Source organism: Zonotrichia leucophrys, chromosome 3, assembly GCF_028769735.1.
Source record: "Zonotrichia leucophrys gambelii isolate GWCS_2022_RI chromosome 3, RI_Zleu_2.0, whole genome shotgun sequence".
Classification (NCBI taxonomy): Eukaryota; Metazoa; Chordata; class Aves; order Passeriformes; family Passerellidae; genus Zonotrichia; species Zonotrichia leucophrys.
The window spans coordinates 63,345,356-63,361,873 of record NC_088172.1 but is presented as its reverse complement, the minus strand read 5'-3'; the positions used below and the strand labels follow the sequence as shown (position 1 = coordinate 63,361,873).

Genomic DNA, 16,518 nt, shown 5'->3' with positions numbered 1-16,518 from the left:
GAAGCTGTAAGATGGATGCCCATCTGAGATAAGAGGGGATTCTGGGTTATGGATGCACTATAGGAGCTGCCTGAGTCAGACCCATGAAACCTAGAGCTACTGGTTCACTCCTGTCATTTCCTTTTGACTGGCATTAGGTGCCACCCCTACCCAAAGTGCTTCCTGGATCCCCATTTTAAAGAGAGTTAGGTATTTAACAAAAGGTTCCAGATTGCACGCTGGGGACTATTTCATTCAGCAGAAAGCTAGCATGAACAATTCATCAAGGAAACTGCAAAATAGCTGGTCAAACAAACATTGGATGTCAGGAAGCAGGGCTGTTACTTGACATATACCAGAAGACTTTAAATGATGGCGACCACACTGTCACCTTTATACCAGCCCTGTGTCCAATAGTTTAGCTTAAACCACAGGGGATTTAAGTTGATTTCCTTGACTTCACACTAGAATTGACAAGTAAGTTAAATGCTAAATTGAGCCACCAAAAATAGAGACAAGAGTAAAACTAAGAGTAAAAAGGCACCTGGGCAAAATATTTGTTCTAGTCACACTTTTTCATTCTGTGGATGCCAGTCATTCCTGCATAATATTCCAAACAGGATTGAAGTACATGCCTATGTACTTGTTAAAGAACAACCCAATATCTCACAGTTTAAACAATGAGCTAAGAGACATAGAAAATTATGATCTGAGACTCGCCAGCCCAAGATATGAAGTAATCCTGGGATTTGACTTCGTGGACAAACAAGTACTGTGAACACTATACAGTTCTGAACAAAGCCAATACTACAAAAAAACCCACTATTGCTAAACAAGCTGCAAGCTCTTTTATAGTAATCTCAATCTCCTGCCTCTGTGCTAAAGCCCTTCACAACTATGAAATCAGAACATCTGAGTAAAAGAACTCTCAGCCAAGATCATGGTGGCTGTGCAGAAGATCAAGGTACATTCAGAATGTCAGTGTCTAAAAGGGAATAACTCAACGAGCTTTGGCAGGATCTTCTTATGTCATATATTTAACTTGCATGAAGAACTATCAGAATATTTAAAACTGATAAAGTTTGCCAGTTTTGAAACGGTACCACGTGCTTGTTCAAATTTTTTTGAGAAAATAATTGCAGACATGGTTCCAATTTCATTATTTCCAACTCATAAATTTTACATTTAGTTATATTTTACACTGAGAACAATTTAATAACATGACACCACAAAAAACCTGCTAAACCCATTTAGCTACTTGGGTATGTGATATGTATTGAAGGTGCACATCAGTCCTTCCTGACTCAAAATAATTGTGTTCTTGTCAGAATCACTCACTACTGAATCTTGGCATCCTGTCAAATTTTTGCACAGATTATTTATCATGTAACAAGAACTTGTTGACTTCCATCATTTGAAGATTTTAGATTCTTTTCTATCAAGGAACATCAAGAGATTAGATGCACAATTGCCACTAAATACCACTGCAACCAATCCTAATTTCTTTGGTCCTTTTTAAACTTTATCCTACAGCTCAGAGAGAAGTGAACATCCCTAGAGGGATGTAGGGGAACCAAAAAGCATATACAATAAACAACCATTAGCAGAAGTTGAAAGGGAAACTAGGGGGAAATTGGTGAAAGCTTAAAAAAAACAACAGTAGCAGACAAAATGTTGACTTTTCTTGCAAATATACAGCTGAATTTAATGATGAGCATCATATGGCAGAATAAATTGGGAAAAGGCAATTTCTTAATGTATTCAAATTAGGTCAACCATCCAATTTACAACTGGTTTCTACAGCCATTTTAGAGACAAAATTTAGCCACATATTTCCTTCATAATCCATATTAGATGTCACAGAAAATTTATCTAACATGTAGAGAATGAAATCAAAACATAAAAGTAGTCTTCAGTTGGCTATGGAAATATGAGAACATTTAATACTCCATTAGACAAAATTCACATCACTCTGGTGACAGTACTAATCTTCCAGATCATAATTCATCTTTTTAAATTCATGATATTTCCACCAGTCATCACCTTCACTTGCCAAGCATAACTCTTTTTGTATTTACTTGATTAATAAACTGAATGCATTAAGTACCTAAGAGGATTAAAACCAAAAATTGATCTCATGCCAGCTCTTTGCACAGCTTTCTGTCTATGTTCAAGTAATTACCTTGTAGTAAGTGGCACATAAGGTATATTAATATTACATTTTGTCAGCTGACAGCCCATTTAATAATAGGACTGAACTTCAGAACTGATCATGCAAAATAAAAGTGCTATATACTGCTGCTTCTCCAAATGAGGAGGTGATGATTAAAGAATCACTTTGGTCATTTCAACAGACAATCTCAATTTCCATTATTTGGGAAATACTGTTAGTGAGTTTGAGAAATACTCAAATCAGATCAAACACAGTCATATTCAATACTGCCTTGAAGATATTGCCCCTCTGAAGTGAATATTATTTACTAGATTAATCTAAACTCACTCTGAAGCTCAAACAACAGAGAGCAAGAGCACATCAGGAATTCTTGGATTCAGAATTCAGTGCCTCTGATTTCCCTGTATTGTTTCACCAGAAAAACTGACAAATTCAGAAGAAAACAACAACATTCAGCAAAATCAACACCATCCTCAGACATCAATGTGAACAAAAGTACTAAAATTAGCTTAAGTAAACAGTACTAAAGATAGCTTAACAATCCATCCAAAAAAAGCCAATTCTGTTCCTCTGACTACACATGCTTTGTTTCGAGCAATTGTTATGGGCACAAGGAATTCTGGTAGACACCACTAGTGATTAGATGCAATCACTACATTTGAAACTGAGTCAGCAATAAAAAATTAACCATAGCACCATCATATTCAACTGGTACAATCATTGCATTGGACTTCAATGGGTAGATACTAACCTTCACCTAGGACGTAAAATCTTCAATTTAAATGACATTTTTTAAAAACCATCACAAGTGTTTCCTTCACAAAATATTCAGAAACCATAAATTTAACTACTAGCTTTGAATGAAGCATATTCACTTTTATTGAACCTAATAGACCTTACCATTTTCTCTCAAAATTTAAGCCATTCAAATAATATTTTATTGCCATGCATTTAATTCAGTTGTCTCAATCACAATTTCAGTTCTGCGAATATAGAAGTATTCTATCCTAGTTAGAATACAGCAAATTCATAAAATACAAATACATATTATAAAATCGTATTGTAAAAAATAACCATAAATTTTAGATGCAGACTTAAGACACAACATGCTTTGCCTCCTTACCCACACAAAATACTACTAGTGTTAGATGTATTTTCATGTGCATTCATGTGTTCGATGTATTTTCATATTTAAGTGCAAATACAGATTGTGAAAATCCCTTCTTACTGATGTTGAAACTTAACAACCTTTCACTCAGCCATTGAAAGACAATCTCCATAGACCAATATTTATTTCTTTCAGCTGAAATGTATTTTAAGAACTATTTGCTTAGGAAAGCAAACTTCATTTTGTCAGCGAAAAATAGGCAAGTTTCTCTAAAACCAAGAAACGGAATGGTTTGCATTACAGATCCATGTTAATTAGCATTCTCTGCAAAATATTTAATAATTTTTTTCTATTTATCTAAGGAATAGTCTTTAAGAGGAAGGCCATGTGCTACATACCCCTTGTTCATCCAGTTTAAGCAGCTGCTCAGGTACTTTGGGTGAGCTGGAAGCCTGTCTCAGGCATTGGATGCTCAGCTCTGGTATTACATACTCCAGTACCTCTTTGAGAGGCAGACCTCTTGCCGTGCCATGACGAGCAGTGGATGGTATAGCATCTTCTAAAATTGCTCCTCTAAGTGTAGTAAGCTGCAGTAAAGGTACAACAAACAAAACATTTTTAGCTATAATACTCTAAACCCTAGAGATAAAAACTTCAAGGTTTAGCAAAAGCATGGGAAAAAAGAAATGGAAAGAAAAATATCCTCATTTTAATTTATTTTTTTAGCCAGTAAAAAAATTATTAAATAACTTTAAAGAGCAGATAAGCTTTCAATTTCTAAGTGACAAATACAATTTTGCTTAAAGAAATTAATGAAGCATGTTAACAATTCATTACAATTGCTAAGAATATTCCCTTTCTGAGGGAGGGGAAAGTATTAAAGACACCAGTAAACTAAAACCAGTTAATTCTGCTATACTACCCTAGCAAACACAGTAATCAAGTGTGAGGCTGGACATGTGAGCTAAGCTACAGCCGATCACAACTTTACTTAGCCCATTCACCTATTATTTTATCTATGCTGTTCTATCTTCATTGGATTTGACAAAAAAAGAGTAATTTCTTACAACTGGGTCACCCGGATCACCTTTCCACACAAGCATACACGGACACCCCATTTTTGGCTATTAAAAAAAACAAACCTAAACTGCAAACAAAAATTGTATCTACATCTATATCTGTTTTTACGTCTGTTTGCAAAAGCACAAGAGCCTAGTGATATCAGGTCTGGCTAACACTTCTCTATATCCTAGGCAAAATAAAAATCAGTAGTTCTAAGGATTCCAAAAATTTACAGATGTTTGCTACAATAATACCGTTGCATGTTTTCATACAAATCTAAGGTAGTTGCTGTGATAAAGAAATTTTTTACCAAGAGATATTAAATTGCTTGAAATAGAAGTTATGAGACTTCGCACACAACAACCATAAGCAAATTCTTCTTCCAAGTAAGACCATTATTTTATAAATATATTAATACTCTTTCTGCAAATCATCCATATAGAAGTACATAGAAATATGTCACAAAAAAGCTTCTAAGAAAGTATTTTTAAACAAAATGAAAAGGTACAAATAAGTCATTATACTAGTTTTCCTATTTTACAGCTCCCTTTATCCCTACATTTCTTAATCTTTCATTTCCATCACTAGAAACACAACATTAAGCAGCCTGATCCACACTTATCTTTAGCTGTGTTAACATCTGTTCCCTTGCTTGCACCTTGCAGTTCTCTTCAGCCAACTTACCTCCTTTTTGGGTGCTCAGCCAAAAAGACAAAAACTTTATGTGGTACAGAAAAGGAAAACTTTGCTCAGGAGCAACTACATTTACTAATGGTACAGGAATCTTTCCCACTAAGAGATTTACTTTCGAAGTTAGTAATGTACTCCCAGACAAAAAAACCTAGTATCCTAAGCTCTAAGTCAACTTTTCCATTGCTTTGCAGAATTATGGAATGAACATTACCTCACTTGTCCTGAAAACTATACGATAGTTGAACTGAGATCCTTCTTTCTCTTTAGCATCTTCAACCTTTTCCCTCCGGATGCTGACTGCTACAGGTCCAAGATTTTCATCTATTCCAAAGTAGTTCTGATGCTCTTTTACACAGGAATGAATGAAGAGATAAGAGTAAAGTATGAATCACCTAGAAAATGTTCATCAAATCCCAAAAACATTTCTGCAGCAAGAAAAGGAGATCATTTTTAATTGAACCATGAGGTCTGTGAATACACCAGCTGGTGATCTTCTGAACTGTACAATAAGTGCATAAATCACAAATGCTAAGTTTGATGAGCAAAATGGTCACTCATATCACATAAATTACTGCAACTGCTGCTATTATGAAATATTTTTCCCCTTTTTTACTGCAAAATTAATATTTTTGTTTCATGCCATACGAAACTAGTTTGGAGAAACTATATCTACATATAATCTTGAATAAAAGCTAGGAGTCTTCAAACAAATAAGATTTATTCTTATTCTTATTTACAACTTTACATTCCAAGCAGCAACTCGGTCTCAACAAGGGAAAACTGAGTCTAGTAACTCCTAAGTGTTTGATGAATAGTTAAATTCATCCTTGAGGCAATTGGTCCAGTCTGGCAGAGTAAAGCACTATGAGCTGAAGAGAAAGATCACATTAGAGATGTGATCATTTAAGGAGACCAGACACACTCAACTCCATGTGACCTAAGCCTGTGCTGAGGCTCCTTCTTAACACCTTAGAAAGGTCATAGTGAGTAGCTACAGTCACCTGTAAAAAAGGGCAAGAGGGTCTGGGAAGCCATAGAACAGCCATGGCAAATTTTAGTTCCCAGGGAGATTAAGGAAAAAATTCCCAGGGAAGACATTTCCAGGCACATGAAGGACAAAAAGATACTTGGAAACAGCCTGCATAGATTTGAAGAATGCAAATCATGCATGACCAATCCAGTTGTATTCTGCAGTGATGTGACTGGCTTTATGGATGAGGAAGGAGCAATGAATGTCACCCACTTGTGCTTTAGCAATGCTTTTCACACAGTCTCCCACAGTATATCTGTGTAGCTAAATTGAAAAGACATGGTCTGGACATGCAAATTATAAGGTGGGCAGAAACAGCTGGACAGTTAACCTTAAAGGACTGTGGTCAGTAATACAAATTGCCATTAGTGGCCAGTTACTAAAATGTTTATCAGAATTTGATGGTGGAGGTGTTATTGTTTAATAGAGTTTTACATTATTTCTTTTTGGCACTTTTGAGGGCACATGAGAAGCAGTGTCCAGTCTTGGACAGAGTGGGCCTGGCCAACAGACAACTATGAAGACAATTGGAGGGCTGGAGAATACAACAGATGAGGAAAGGCTAAAAGAAATGGGCTTGAGGAGCTGAAGAAGAACAGATTAACAGGGGAAATAACTGCTGGATCCCACGAGCTGCTGGGAGGTTGTAGAGAAAGGAGAATCAGACTCTTCTAGAAGGTACAAAGTGAAAGAACAAGATGCAACCATCACAACATGCAGCCTCTGAGTGGGGGAATCCAACACAAACAGGTCTCCAAGAGAGATTGTGAAGTCTCCATCCTCAGATACTATAAAAAACCTAAAGCAACAGCTAAAGGGAAATAGGTTTTGAGCAACTTATTCAGAACCTACATTTAAAGGGAACTTTAAAGAGGGAATTAGACTAGATGGCCTGCAGAAATGTCTTCCAATCCAATTTATACTATAGTCCCATATTTTAGATAACAATTAATTTACTAGTTTCTCCTTAAAGATTGTCTGGATTTAAAAAAAAAAAGCATTTTGCTAGCATTTTTTAGTTAGTTTAGTACTTTTTTTAAAGTAATGTATTTATAGAAACGTGAAAAAAAGTTTTTTCCAAAATGTCTTTCAATAAGAAGTTACCCATACTCTCGGAATTAATGCAAAAAAATGAAATAGTCTCTACATAAAGGACAGTCTTATTTCTCAAATCAAGTTTAAATTAAGTTTTCAGTAGTCTTTAAAAAATCTTTCTATGATGTATGTAGGTGGTTCCAATCCATCTCCTAGTGGAGGGAAAATGAGCATCAGCACATTACAACTTTTTTTGGAAGGAACACCTGGAATCAAAGAGGTGCGGGCATTAAATTATCTGCTCCTGCTCTCCAACTACATTCCTTTCCCAGTCTGAGAATTCTACCTGCATGGATAAATAATGTACACCTTATGGACTTCCCAGTGTTAAATTAAAACTTTGAGTCTAAATGGGCAATTTTATTAAATGGAACAGGACTTAACAGAGAACACAAAGAAAGGGAGAGAGAGAAGTTCAGACATCAAACATTTCCAATAACATAAAAGCTCCCCACAGCTGCGAAATTCAGGCTTTGACATAAAGTAAACTCCTCAGTTAGAAGTCTAGAGCTTTCCATTCTGATGTAAATCTAGAAAATTGTTGCTCACAGTTGCTAGATTTCTTGGCTGCAGTATTACTGAGCAAAAAAATACAAGTGTGTGCAGATACCTACAAATTTCTTGTACAACATGAAAGACACAAACCCAAACACACTATTTATGTTCATTAAAAATAAAACAGATAAACCAGAAAAAAAAAGTAAGGAAGCTGAATGAAATTGAATAGCATGGCTACTGATATACTGGGATTTGGGGAACACATTTTCAATTCAAGACATCTTTTTTTTTAATTTCAAAAAGTACAAACTCATTAAACTCATTTAAATGTGTTTATGTTAGTTTAAAAGAATCAGTAGGGGAGAAAAGAAGAAAATAAGTGCTACTTTCTAGCTGAGATCTAGAGAGATGCTTAAATATTTGTCATTTTTTACTTTTTCATTTTGAAGAATAGTTGTCAATTTTTCTCCTAACACAAAAGTCTTAGTTGTACAAAACTGAGTTAATATCAATACCTTGCCAAGCCTGTACATTTCTTTTAGGACATTTTTTCAATCCCATATCAGCAGATAGTGTCAGCAACATTAAATGGTTGCAAGCATCCCTCAAATAAAAAGTATGGTAATAATAAACAAGTCTCAAGGAATTATGAGGATAATTGTGTGAGGGGAAATGGAAAAATCAATGAAAATCAAAATAATGAGATAAAAAATATATTCTAGCTTTTGCAATTCTCAACTGAAAACTGAGACAATATATTCAATAAATATAACATTTTATATCAGCTGCAATGGATTTGATTTTAACAATAGTTACAAAGCTTATAAATATGCAGTATAAAACTACAACTCATTTCAGAAAGCACTGAATCCCAAATCTCACATTTCTTGAAAGGGAATGGAATAATTAGTGCTACACATGCCAGGGTGTTTCTTCCATGCATCTTAAAACAGAAATAAAACTAGTATGATGACAAGTGCCAATTATAAAACTGTGAACAAAATGAAATGTTCAGAAAGTAATTTCTTTTTCATATATATTTTCCTAAAGGCAACAGAAATCAGTGATAGTATGTAAAAGTAACTATTGTTTGCTCAATTGTTGTTTCATCCTACCACAATGATTTTCACAAAATTAAACTGCACAATAAAATCTAAAAATCAGCTAGGAGAGCTCACTGTCATGGAAGAGCATCACATAGACCCAGTATGAACATAAATGTCAATTTTTCTTTTCAATACAGAAGTTCAGGCCAGCAGCAAGACATCTTGGTGCCCAGTGCAAAATGTCTAGATTATTTCCTCTGTCCACACTAAGTTTTGCTTAGGTGAGAACTGTATTCAATTAGAATTAATGAGATGGTTCCCTATGTGCTTGATCCCTTAAAAATTAAGATTTTAGTTTCATCAGCTTGTTCGCCCTGACTTATTGCATCATAAAAGCCATTCAATACAGATTTCTCTCATTTAGCCTCTGTTACTGCTCTATAAAAAGATAATGCAGAACAGGCCATGGCTTTCATATCATAGTAAAGGTGAGAAGGTAACAATTCATTACTGGATATTAAATGAGTCATACCATATTTACTTTTGAAGAACTCTGCCTAGAGAACAATTAGTAACAATTCAAGTTTCTGAGTCTTACACTATGTGGGACAAAACTCTGAGAAACTGATACTATTTCAGAACAGAAGTTAAAAAAAACTAATTACGTGCACATCAATTTTCCAGAAAGGTCATTAGGTTTGTTCATAATATAGTATGTAAAGTGGCTTTGAGTATGCATCTGCATTTTCTTTTTATAATTTCTCTGACAAGATTTTTCTTCACAGAAGTGTTCCACACTTCAGCACTTGTAACTCATCCAAGATAAAAGCACTTCACAAACAAGTCCTCTTTCATCTGGCTTAATTTTTGTCTCCCCCTTCGCCCTGCCCATCCTGCCACCACCTTTGTCTACTGACAGTCTTCCTTTCATTTTTGTGTCAATCTTTTCTTCTCTCTGTCCCTCCAAAAATGTGCCACCCTTTTTTCAAAAGCTTCACTTCATTGTCTTGCACTCTGACTCTCTCAACACTTTTTATATCATTTACAACCTGTCTAGCTTGGAATTCATTTTGAACCTGTGAATTTACTGCCCATTCCTTGCTTAGTTGTGGGTCTTTTTTTTCCTCTTCCATCACAGATCCAGATTCTTCTCTTCCTTGCCTTTTAAGCAATTTTTTTACACCTAATATATTCTCAGTTTCTATTGTATTGTGACCAGCACTGTACTGGATCCTCTTTTGAGTCCCTTTTAAAGGGTTACAGGAGGAAGGAGCAGCAGCACCGTGCTTATTTCCTGATGTTCAAATATAGCTAGAAAGCAGAGGAAGTATGATTTCAAGAGCAAGAATTGAGCTGTAACAGTTCTTTAAACAAAGAAGCAGACTTTTCTTTTAGTAAAAGCAAGAAGATTTAGCTGTAATTCATAATAAAGAAAGGACAGAGACAGGTATTTTGGAGTTCTCCCACAAAACCAGGGATTTCATCCACGTTGCACAAGCCAGTACTAAATGCAGACTATCAAAGTTGATCACAAAGTAGAAACAGTTTATCTGAATAATGGTTAAAGCCAAGATAATTATTATGCTGACAAGAGTATCCTGGCAGTTTGCAGACTGAACACATCCTAGAAGAAAGGGCTATAAGGCTAGGAGAAAGGCATAAGACATCCTTCTTTATGCTGAAAAACTAAATAATATCAGAAGGTCTCTATTTAAGAAGTATGTAAATGTGCATACAATAAGAAAGGCCTCAAGACACACTTGAAGACAGCTGAATCTAGAAGAGAGTCAGAAGCCTCAATAATAAAACTTTCTCTTTTGGAGTCATCTTTTAGGAAATAATTATTTCCACTCTGAGTATCAGTATTTCCAGTGCATTTACCGGATATAAATGACATCTTTTCCTCCTGCTTATTAAGACAGTTTGGGTTGGAGAAGTTAACTTACATGCTATTTTATATGACCATTCATTAAATCACTTAATGAACTCACACAGTTATTGCACAACCATACATAACCCACTGCTTTGCCCTGAGAGAGCAAAAATAACAGGCTTGATTTCAATAAAGACTTTCAAGATGCTCTGGAATACCTAGGTCTCTCCATAAAGAAGAAGGAGAACAGATTATAATATTTAATAAACAACTTAAATCTGATGCATGGATACGTCAGAACAGTTGCATTAGAAAAATTTACCTTTTCCATAGAAGAACTTGCGGTAATAATATGCTCCAAGATCAATGTGTTCTATGATGTAACGCTTCACTTTCTCTCTGTGAATGGACTGGTTTTCCCTCGGTACTTCCAGTACTGAAACACCAGCATTTGTGCAATGGGAGCTCAGAGAGGATTCAAAAGAACAACTTTCACCTGAAGAAAAAGATGCTGAATTTGCCCTAGAAAGTGCGATCCGTCTATCTCCTTCCCCACCAGTTTCATTCCTGAAGTAAGGGCAACTCAATACTAAATCATTGCTTTTCCCATCGCCCTCATCAGCATCTAAATTCTCTTTTGAATTGAGGTCCTCTTTGCTTCCCAAAGGAGATTCACAGTTTCCAGTCTGGCCTGCTGGCATCTGAGTCTGTGACGCAGCTGAGGCCCCAGTGGTGATATTTTTTCTTTTTCCTACATTTACTCTGGTAGCCATTGCTTCATTTATGTTAAACAAAACGCTCTGAACATCATAATGTGCAAAACATTTCTGACAGTTCCAAGAACGAACATTTCTGTCAAGTCTATCATCCAGGTCTGATGAAAACTTAAAAGTTTCGTGCTCGCTTTTAACTGTTCGCAATTTTCTAAACAGAGATGTTTCTACTGCTTCTGATTTAAGTCTCCTCTTGAAAGATTTCTCCCTGTCTCGACCAATAAGTAGGGCACTATCCATATAATCCAATCCAGAAATCCTGACAAATTCTCCCCTGGAAATCTGTGCAGCAGCATGTAGACTCGGAGAAACTGTAGGATCACAGTGGAAAAACTCAGAAAATCCAAAAGGAGCAAGGGTTTTATGTTCAAAATTTTCCACTCTGTATCCTCTCAGCATTGCAAAAAAATTTTCTCCAGACAAGCCTTGTCTATCAATTGAAGAAGTACTGCCATATTCTCTGTGAAGAGCTGCTCCAGTATTTGGGTTAACAGCATTTTGGTCTAACACATCTTCAGCATCAATATCACTTATTGTCACATCACTGTTGCTCCTTTGCCTTATGGGATGAAGACCCCTTTGAGGTGAATGAACAAAAAGATCTCCAATTGAATATTTTCCCTCTGTAAATTCCAGTTCTAGCTCTTCTTGCTGTTCATCACTTTGGTCATTTTGTCCATTTGGAAGTACGGAGCCAACACCTTCATAACTGGCTGGAGGTCTGTTTTCCCAAGCAGCTTTACTCAGCTCCTTAGAACAATCCTTTTTGGGAGGCCATTCAGATACCCTTGCTCGAACACCCATTTTAGGCACGGCTGGTGTACCATTTGTTTGATTACTTTCAGCTTTGCTAGAGGCATTTGAAGGAACAGGAGGACCCATGCTACCGTTCAAGGCTTTAAGTTTCCTAGCGAAATAATCATCAGATTGCATGCTTCTTGAAGACTCCCTGAACTTGGAGGAAGTTCTGCTAACCTTGTGCTTATCTTCTTGCAAAGACCTTTGATCACTCATGTCCAGTCAGTGGGAGGGGAACCACTACTATTGCATAAATTTACTGTTACGTTTGTTATTACATCGTCTTTTATGGGCCAATAAACTGTGATATAAAAATACTGTTACAGTCTTCCCACAGGTGCAGGCAGGGACCTCAGTGTACCATTTTTGCACAATTTCTATCAGGAGAGCAATCTGAAAACATTTCCTTCAGCTCAGATGCATTCAGTTCAGTATTAGTCCAGAAAAATTTCTTAAATCTGTTCATAAGGAAAAGGAAAAAAAAAGTTAAAATGTTTATACTCAATAACAGTAAGTTTTCACTGTTTCTTGTATACACATAACACCCCATGAAACTGAATGGACCTAAAGTGACTTGCTTTGTATTATTTTCTATCCTTGGACTCCTTAAAACCCAGCAAATGTAGTAATTCCAAGTTTTTCACACAATTCCACAGGATGTGAGCAGCTTGAACCTGCATCTCCCATGGGCTCTCCAGTACATGCACAAGCAGAATAGTCACAGACAATTCTCTCTGCATTCCCTGCAATGCTGACAGCAACTCAGATGCCTACTCTCCATCTGATCACTGGGGTTTGTTTACATAACATCTAAGACGCTCTTTTCCAAACTTTCCTGAAAATGGTTAATGCACACAGGAGTGATGGAGCAAGACTGGTAGAAAATGTAAGTAAAATACATGGAGCAGATAGGACCTTATAAAGAGAGATGTGTTTTGCCCCATTTAAAAGAATATTTAAAGATAAGTAATTGTACCACTATGATTAAGTCAGTGAATTAATGTATTTCGTTTCCTTCCCCTTCTCTCTTCCCAAAGGGGAGGTTTACTTACATTCCTTTCTTTGGAGTGCAAACCATTATTTAGCTGTGTAAAACAGTTACAGTTGTTTCTGTTATATTATATTCCTCTGGTTGGAAACCCAGACTATTAACCCCGTTATTGTGATAAAGAACATGTATCTTTTCTTCTGTAAATAAGAAAAGATATCAGCTCTATTGATAAGCCCCAATTTGATTACAAAACTGGAACTGTCAGGATATAAAAATACTCTTCAATAGTCCATGACTCATGCTGTGAAGATTCATATGCAGGCACAGTCCATCCATTAATCCATTGCATAAAAGCAGATTAAAGCCAGAGACAAGACAGAATGCTGTGTACTTCTTCAGATTTTATTCCTTGAACAAAAATGCCAACATAACAATCTTTTAAGATGCTGCAAATAAGGACAATATGCATTTACCAGAGACTAAAAAGAAGTCAGGTTAAATTAGCTTGAAATATGAATTCTCCCTGGATTTCAATTACGAGATGAGGTAGCAAGAGGAGTTCAGAAGATGAGTGGTTTTTGTCCTATATTTAATTCCTATTAAAATTCCTTGGAGGATGGGGAGGAAGGATGAGACGAGGGACAAGGGAATAATATAAATTAAAATGTGACACCTTACTTTTTCCTGCTTGTCAGAAATCAACTGAAATTGTGTTTGATACAGCAAACTTTAGAAGACTTCTGCAGTATTGAGCTAACAAACACAAGTTATCTTTCAGCACTCCTATGGTTTCTATGTGACCAGTCGTAGAAATTGCTAACAGTTTCAATGACAATGTATCTCTGCAGCCTACTTTCACTCCATAGAAATTCCTTGCTGGCCAATGAAGACAATTAAATTGGTTCCTCACAGAAGTCCAAAAGATTACTTAAACAACTGACATATTCAGAGAAATAGCACTTGAAATAAAAGAAGTGGTAAGTAGGATTTGTAAACACTGACTTACGAAAATACTATGCAAAAAGAAAAGTAGTGGTCAAAGAATCATAGAATGGTTTGGGTTTCAAGGGACCTTAAAGATCATCTAGTCCCAACTCCCTGGCATGTACAGGGACACTTTCCACTAGACCAGGTTGCTCAGAGCCCCATTCAACCTGGCCTTGAACACTTTCAGGGATAGGAGACCCACAGTTTCCCTGGACAACCTGTTGCAGTGCCTCACCACCCTCACAATGAAGAATTTCTTCCTAATATCTGATGTCTTTCAGTTTAAGACAGTTAATCATCATCTAGCCACTACATGCCCTGTAGAAGTCCCTTTCCAGATCTCTTGTAGGCCCTTTTTAGGTACTGGAAGGCCAGAATTAGGCCTCCTTGGAGCCATCTCTCCTCCAGGCTGAACAATCCCAACTCCCTCACAGTCCTTCCTCACAAGAGATGTGCCACTCCCCTGATCATCTTCATGGCCTCCTCTGGACTCACTCCAACAGGCCCATGTCCTTCCTGTGCCAGGTATCCCAGAGCTGGATGCAGGGTTCCAGGTGGGCTCTCACCAGAGCAGAGCAGAGGGGCAGAATCCCCTCCCTCACCTGCTGCCCACGCTGCTCTGGATGCAGCCCAGGACGTGTTTGGCTTTCTGAGCTGCAAGCACACACTGCTGGGTCATGTCCAGCTTATCCTGCACCAATAACCCACAGAGTTCTTTGCAGGACTGCTCTCAGATATGTCAATATGCTCAACATTTTTGGAGCACAAGTAATACTGCAAAGTTAAAATAAAAGAAAGTTCCTTGCAAATTAACATGAACAGCTGACAGCTTTTTAATCACTTCTTAGACTGTTCTTTATACCATCATAGAAGTGGAAGAAACCTTTGCTATATAAAAACTCTGAAGGAAAACTAAACTTTTCCAGAATCATCTTTTCTGTTTCTGCCAGAATATAGAAGAGTGAGAACACACAGTAAGTTTAATTTCACACACTGGGAAAGACATTTAACTTCTTATTAAAGGTTAATACAATGTTCTTTGAAATTATGGTGAATTACATCTTGTAGCCTCCCTGCCCTTTTCTACATAAAAACCATTCATAGAAGTCATTAGTTTATGCATCTCGAAATTTTAAAAAATCTCTGAATAATAGGAAAAAAGACATATAAGGTAAGAAAAGGCTGTCTTGCAAAAAATCCGTTCTTTTTTTCTCTTGTGTTAGCCTTTTTCCTATCATAAGCATTTGCAGTGTAGCATTTTTCTATCAATCACAAGCATTTGCAAAAGTAGTGAATTGGACCAGGAGTATAATGAAGGTTGAATTGAAACTGGAGATGAGGTGGTGGGAGGCAGAAGGAAAGAGCTATAGATGGACACTACCAGCTCACTTACTTTAAATCCAAATTCACAATGTGATTTAATGTTTGACCTCACAAACATCTGCATTTGTGAGAGGCATCAGAGCCTGAAGGCCATGGGGAAGCAAGACTTTTTTTGTTTCTTCTCTGGTAGTGGTGGTAGCTTAAATACTTGATGAAGTATGGCCTGAATATTTTAACAGAGGTACATTGCAAAAGACAGTACTTTAATAGAGAATTCATTTTCTTTACAGTGCAAAGCTGGTGTGACAGAAAACTAAAGAAATGCCTCTTTGGAAATGAAGGTTGATATTTTATTGTAAAAAATAAAGTAATGTTTGAAGAAATGATGCAATATATTTAAGACATATTGGTGATTTTTTTTTCTTAATCTGAAATTGGCCTAATTGAAAAAAAAAAAAGTCTGCCTGTTTTTTAACATGACAGACCCTTTCTGTAAATTCCTATAACTCAGCACAGTAGCATCCTCTGGCTGACAACTGACTTATGCTCATGGGTGGCACTATAGTCTCATGTTATCTGTTGTTAAGGATTTTCTCTCTCCACAGTAAGAATTTACCAACTTGCAAATATTGCACTGATGTTGACGCTATTTATTGTAAACCCTTTTTTAAAATTTTTTTTGTTGCTGAATTTAGTGAACTATTACTTCCACAAAGAATGACTTCAATGTAATCATGAGTACTCTTCTCTTCAAACCTGCACAGCTCTTTTGGTCAAGTTTTTCACTTCCCTCTTTTCATCTCACCCTAGCATTGAAGAATGGAATCAGTGACAGATAAGGTCAAAAAAGAAAAGCTGGATGCCTACCCTGCTGTTGTGCTCCTGCCAACCCTTCCCACTAAGACTGCTGGATGTTATGCAAATAACTTAAGTTCCTTCCACACAGCTACAAAGACTTCCTTCTGAGCTCAATACAGCAGCTGGTTTGTTAGCTACAGTTACAGTTCTTTAACATGGAACGATTCCAAGTTTCCTGGGGACCTGGATATGTGCCCACAAATGTTCCTGTGCCAGTAGCAGAGCAATGAA

General features: G+C 36.6%; 1 protein-coding gene across 4 annotated transcripts in view; it reads right to left on the bottom strand.

Annotated features, from left to right (window-relative positions):
- Positions 1-16,518, bottom strand: part of SIPA1L2 (signal induced proliferation associated 1 like 2) — a 125,123-nt gene that overhangs the window by 59,660 nt on the left and 48,945 nt on the right. For all 4 annotated transcript variants that reach the window (XM_064708519.1, XM_064708520.1, XM_064708521.1 and 1 more), the window contains exons 3-5: positions 10,880-12,586; positions 5,227-5,360; positions 3,659-3,847 (exon numbers count right to left, since the gene is read on the bottom strand). In XM_064708519.1, the coding sequence (XP_064564589.1) occupies positions 3,659-3,847; positions 5,227-5,360; positions 10,880-12,344 (1,788 nt within the window). In that variant the 5' untranslated portion in view covers positions 12,345-12,586. The remainder of the gene's footprint in view (positions 1-3,658; positions 3,848-5,226; positions 5,361-10,879; positions 12,587-16,518) is intronic.